This window comes from Daphnia pulicaria, chromosome 6 (genome assembly GCF_021234035.1).
Source record: "Daphnia pulicaria isolate SC F1-1A chromosome 6, SC_F0-13Bv2, whole genome shotgun sequence".
In the NCBI taxonomy this organism is placed as follows: domain Eukaryota; kingdom Metazoa; phylum Arthropoda; class Branchiopoda; order Diplostraca; family Daphniidae; genus Daphnia; species Daphnia pulicaria.
The window spans coordinates 20,110,674-20,116,875 of record NC_060918.1 but is presented as its reverse complement, the minus strand read 5'-3'; the positions used below and the strand labels follow the sequence as shown (position 1 = coordinate 20,116,875).

Below are 6,202 nucleotides of genomic sequence, written 5' to 3'. Positions count from 1 at the left end.
AGTTTGACGAATGCTGCTTTCTCAAAAAGAAAGAAAGAGATCCTGAGTCCCTACATGCCTCCAAATAATAGGAGTCCAAGGAGTAAGTGGATTTGTGGATGTTTCCTTATAATATATGTATTCTTAAATATTTTTTTTTGTTCTTTCTTTTGCAACAGAGTCTTTAGTGACCCAAGTAATCGTAATTATCATTCCAAAAATCCTAATCCTAGGTTACATGATCCAAGTGTTATTCAGAAACCGCGAGTGAAAACAAAGAAATGGAATTTGGAAGAATAAAGAAAAAAGCAATTCACGGAATGTGTGCAAGAAAAAGGGTTTAAGTTTGACGAATGCTGCTTTCTCAAAAAGAAAGAAAGAGATCCTGAGTCCCTACATGCCTCCAAATAATAGGAGTCCAAGGAGTAAGTGGATTTGTGGATGTTTCCTTATAATATATGTATTCTTAAATTCTCTTCTCTTCATGTGCCATTGCACAAAAAATAGGGAAAAAAACAATCCAATGTTGCTAAAAAAATCTTGTGAATAGGTTCTCGTGGACGATCCAATGTTTCAAGTGATTTTTTTGCTGATTGGCGCGAGTGTGGATGTTAATATCGTGGATAAGCACGATAGAGGCCCCCTACATTGGAGGAAATGTCTTTATTCCCGTTGAATGAGTTACTAAACTGGAACCTTGAACGTGGTAGTGTGTTAAACGAAGCCATCATTGCATTGGTTTTTGCAGGCTGTCACCAAAACAAGACGGACAACAATTGAAATACAGCCTGGAATAAATTTAAACTTTTGGAAGATGTCATGGTCTATCCAGTTACAAAGTTTGCCTCCCTTATGGAAGAAAACAAAGTGCACCCTCTCTCTTGTCTGTGCAAGCATCATAAAGAAGAACGGTAGAGAAGGGTGGAGCAGAGATAAGGAGACTTTTCGGCAAGCCATCTAGCGGCTAATACCCTCCCTTCATCATGGAAAAACGAAAAAACCCAACAATTAATTTTTTTTTAATATTGTACTTAACACATTGATACAAATATTTTTAACAATGAAAAAATTCAATTATCGAAAAACTTTAATTTCCTACTTAACAGAATAAAAAATACGATGATATTGTCTGGATATTTCCTATCTATCCCATGTTACGACTTACGACTCCACTATCAACTAGCGCCACCATACGTCCTAAAATCGGGCCCAACCGGGAAGGGCCCAGTGGAGGTACCTTTCAACCTATTATACCATGATTCAACGTTGAGCGCAGTAACCATAGGTTTGATGACTCTAGTTTCCTCTATCTATTACCCAGTTCGTGTCAAATTTTTTTTCTTCGCTTTCGCAACTTCGGACGTTAGCCAACTTTGTAGTAAGTCCTTCGCGTGCTGACATCTAGCGTAGTGTAAATTGGGGATTGACACATTGTTTGATGACACAGTCTAGGGGAATTTATGAATTTATTAGCTGTAATTTGACTGTGGGTGTTTAATTGTTTATTTGTGATATTACTAACTACTAATTTAATGGTTGCGACGAATGCAACATGAGAACGCATCAACGCGGGGCATTGCCCCGCAGCACCGTTTTACCTCATAGTTTGTATCGATGCGTAAAATGAATGAGAAATTATTAAGAATGAGAAATGATTATTTGTATTCATAATAAGGAATTCATACGTTCAATTGAATTTTTGAGATGAATGCAATGTGTGAAAACGCGGGTCGTTGCCCCGCAGTATTCACTATTGGGACAGGCGGAGAACAGGCCTCCAAATCTCGAAGGCGTACACCCATTGGCCTTTTTAAAGTTATTTGAAGATAATTGCATCAAGGCTTACATTTTTAGGTGTTTGTCACATTTTAATTTCTCTTAATCTTAAATTTCGATGGAGAGGCCGGACAAATAAAAACCTGGCTCATTAATGACCAAAGTAGTCCACTTAAGAATTGTTCCGTCTTTTCATTCCCATCGCATCTTGGTGAAAGAAAATATCTTGTTTTATGAAGTTACGTGCGAACCAAACAAACAATTTCGTAAATGATATTCTTTCATTCTTCACGGGATTGCATACGGCTTGTGATGAATAACCAGAATTACTTTGAGCTGCTATGAGGATGAATATGCAGTGGGCAAAGTAAAATTTATTTAGTTCCACAACGGCAGTAATATTGCGCCAGGAACAGACTCGGTACATCAACAGGAAGATGTTTACGTACCAGAAGCGGACGATCAAAACGACGAAGATGTCTCCATGGCAGCGACTGGCAGCGACAAGTGATATCATAGGTCTATCAGGTTCACGCGTTGATGCAACGCCTCCGATTCCAACAATAAAAAAGCAGCAGAAAAGGGATTTTGGGATCGGCTTCAAATTTCTTAAAAACAAAGAGACAAGAAACTAGCGAAAAAAATGAAAACAGAATTGAAAAAAGCTGCCCACAAGGTAAAACAAACGGCAAAAGATGGTTCCGAAAGGCGGGTAGGAAATGCCAAGGATACGGTGAAGAAAAAAACCGATGCTACTAAAGAAAAATTGAATGATAAAATGAAAGAAAACACTGATATATTGAAAGAGAAAACCTGGTGAAAGAAAAAGCCAAAGCGGCGGCGAAAGCCAAGGCTACAAGGTACAAGGCCAAAGAGAAATAAACGATAATGTTTTCAAAAAATAAGAAAAAGTAAGCGACAAGGAAGGGAAGGGAGAAAGGGAATTTTGTTCGGAAGTGCAGTGACCAGTTTTTCAAGTAAAATAAATGACCGTAAGAAATGACCGGAATAAGAGCATGGAATAAAGGGACTGGAATAATAATGACCGGAAGAAGAACGTGAAAAAAGTGACTGGAAGAAAACGTCCGGAAGAAGGGAAATACCTCTACTTTATTATTACAATCAGCAACTCGTCATCTCGATAATTTCTCGAATGTATTTAAACGAAAAGATAATAATAATAAAAATAATTTTCAGAAACCCTTTATTTATTTTGTCGTATGAAAGCGACAATTGTGTATCGTATATAGTATTGGACACACCATTACTCAAAAACCAGCCAGATTGAATTTTTGCAAAGATCGGAAAAGAATGAACGAAATTTTTTAAGAGAATTTTAAATTTTGAATAGTTTTTGGAATTGCTTCAATTGTCCGATTCATTTTTCTCGTCGCAAGAGCTGATGGGCTTTGCGACAGTTGTGTGCTGTTGGGATTCTGCATCAAGAGGCAAGTTCAATTCAGATTGGGGAATCATCCATACTTCGTTGCGGCGATAAAAAAGTTTGAATGGGGGATCGTATCCAGCGTAATAATATGGTCCGGTTTGGTTGACTAATTGTTTATCCTCTTCAGCCAGAGAATCAAACAGGTTTTGACGTTCCTGTTGTGTGACGCGGTCGTTGGAAAAGCCCCCATAAGTTCTAGAATTAAAAAAAAAATCATTAGATTATTTTGTAGACACTTGATAAATTGGAGAGTATACAAAAATTACACACAATTATACTAGGAATGAATTCGCTTTTTTAAACCATATTTCTTCGATCTCGACAGAGCCGGGATCTCCATTATAATATTGCGCGGAAAAATAAGTATCAAAATCAACCCCAGTTTCTTTGTTTGACTGAATCAATTCCCCGAAAAGAACTGCCTCTTGCACAAAAGCTGTTTCATCAGAAGGGCCTTGAAAAGCTCTAAATAGAAGACAGAACAAGAATTCTCTCAGAAGGAAGCTATTACCTAAGGCAAATTTGATATAGTTTACCTTGCTAGAACCTTGAACTCTGGACGTTCTTCAATCGTCACATCACTTTCTGTGGGTTGTGGTGTGTCATCTTGAAAAGCAGCCGGAACATAGAATGCCATAGTGAAAGTGCTTTCGCAGTTGGGACCAGATCCAGGTTCAATGAAAACAGAGACTGGAGCAGTCATGGGAACTTTGGTTTTCTTATCATTCTGGCCTGAAATGTAGTTGAACAGCTTCCAGAACATGGCAGAAGAAGCAGAATCTTTCGAGATGCTCTCTGTTTGGGTCTTCACCCATTTCTGAGCTGGATAAAGCCTCTCCTCATATTCCTAGTGAACGCACACATATGAAATTGCACAAATAAATTAAAATATTTAACTGATAATGGAAATACCTTTTCTTTTCTCAGAACGGTGTAGGGAGCAGTCTCTATGCCTCCGCCGGTGATGGCCCCGCGAATTGTTTGGAACAGACCTGACAGTGCCATAGCGAAGAATGACAAGAACTGATTATTCGTCCAGAGTAAGTCTACAACCACAGGTCGTTTGACAGGAAACGACTAGAAAGTTTTATGTTGTCATCGCGATTTGTTTTAAATTATGTAAGTCGGGGTGTATTTACATAACACTATCCCCATAGCAACCTTGTCAACAGGAGAAAGCGGCAGCTAGCGGCCAAAATTCGCAACTTACCTTGAAATATTCCAGGGCCGGCCTCATTTCCTGTTGGGTCACTTGTAGGCGCTGGTTGCGATAGCTCTTGAATTTCCTCATTTCCTGCTGTCGTAAAATTATCGAATTTAAGAGGACATCATTACACAATTAAGCACCCAATAATAAATTTTACTAAATCAATAAATATTTTACTGGATTTAGGAATTTGAGGTTTTCTGTCGAAATTGATTCGCGACATTGTCGGTTGAACGTTTAGATCCAATTTCAAGTCGACGACCGAATATTTGATGGGAATATTCCGCACGGGCTTGAAACTGTTGCGCAGCTTGTCCAAATTGATTCGGTACAATTTCGTCAGCCTGGGAGCGAAATGATTTCTCTCCCACTGGATAGTTCTTCTGCTTTCTTCCAGCCTACTCGAAAGACGTGATGGCGAAGTTTGGAAGACGTTCGTCAGAGCCCGAAGTGTCTCATCACTGACGACATTTTTCGCCGACGCCATCAGGCCGGAAGGCTCATCCTGCATCACTTGTTGAACCATCCACTTGCGCTCCTTCTCATCCGCGTTCTGGTAAATTTTGTTGAGTTTCCGGGCCATGACGTCCGGCCTCACATCCGATCCGGCGTTCTCGTAGTCCCAGTAGAGCGAATTCCACGAAGATTCGTCATCTTCCTCCAGCGGAATGATGTGATTTTCAAAGATGAGATTCTCCAAAATCCTGCGCAAACGCGTTTCGTCCTCGGGTTCCAGTCCGAGATTGTCGGAATCCTCCAACACCTCGACATCCGTCAGAACATTTTCCAGAGCTTCGGAAACGATCCTGGCGCGATCCTGGGCGGTCACCAAAGCGAATGAAGAGTTGGAAAATCTCCTATTCAAATCCGCCATAATTGGCCCGTTCCAAACGTGCTCGCCGGACACGGAGGCGGACTTGCGTCTCAAGGAGCCCCCGGACGTCAAACTTTTATGATCAAATCGGAAGTAGAGCGTCAGCTGCGAGGAGAACTGCTCCGGATGGTGAATCATTTGTTGGCCGAGATCTCGACACTCTTCCAAGGTGGGGCAGACCAGCCGGAATTGCATCTGTTTGGGTCCGTGCGAAAAGGATCGCCAGTGGCTATCGGGCCGGCCCGTCCCGCTGCTGCCGCACCGTCGGCAGCGCATCGAAACTTTTTCGAACGGCAACACGCTCACTTTGTTCTCGGCCACGTCCAGCCCAGTCACGTTGCTCAGATGCTCTTTGACGACGTGGACCAGCTCTTCCGTCCACATCTCGACGCGGAAGGCCAGCTGATTTTCGCCGGTCAAGTTATTACGGCCGCTAGAGGCACTCGTGTGCTCCAGCAGAGCCAACGGGGCGAAGTAGAATCGATTCAAAGAACCAAGTTCCTTCTCGTAGGTGCGGATGTGAAAATCGCCAAGCGGAACAGTGTCGAAAGCTACCGGAAGTCCGGAATTCGATGCATCCGCTTTTCCGTTAACGACGGCCGACTCGACGACGAGTAAAAACAACAAAAAGGCCCAGCACCTTATGTAATAAAATCTTTGATATAACAGAAAAACAAAACAAAGCTTCTAAACATGAACTTACTTATAAGAATTCCGGTTTGGATCCATCCTTCGGCGCTGGAAGGGGTGATATGTATGTGCAATACCAACTAACTGAAACTCAAACATCCAACTGACACCAATACGGCGAATCTCGATCGATGGAGAGACACACGCAAACTATTGCCCGTCGTAAAGTTCACGGACATGTGATGGTATGTACAAGATCAAAGATAAGTCGAGATCTGGTTACTATCCA

General features: G+C 41.5%; 1 protein-coding gene across 3 annotated transcripts; it reads right to left on the bottom strand.

The window, feature by feature from the left end:
* Positions 1–2,942: 2,942 nt before the first annotated feature.
* Positions 2,943–6,145, bottom strand: LOC124344582. Of its 3 annotated transcripts, XM_046798178.1 has the most exons (7): positions 5,987–6,145; positions 4,587–5,923; positions 4,413–4,499; positions 4,115–4,194; positions 3,739–4,049; positions 3,473–3,667; positions 3,187–3,397 (listed from the first exon to the last, which is right to left on the bottom strand). In XM_046798178.1, exons 1-6 carry the CDS (start codon positions 6,070–6,072, stop codon positions 3,475–3,477), a joined length of 2,094 nt encoding a protein of 697 aa, XP_046654134.1. In that variant the 5' UTR covers positions 6,073–6,145; the 3' UTR covers positions 3,187–3,397; positions 3,473–3,474. The 3 variants fall into 3 exon arrangements, with proteins under 3 accessions (XP_046654132.1, XP_046654133.1, XP_046654134.1); XM_046798176.1 differs by lacking the exon at positions 3,473–3,667 and having other exon boundaries at positions 2,943–3,397; XM_046798177.1 differs by lacking the exon at positions 3,473–3,667 and having other exon boundaries at positions 2,943–3,397; positions 4,413–4,496.
* Positions 6,146–6,202: the final 57 nt, after the last annotated feature.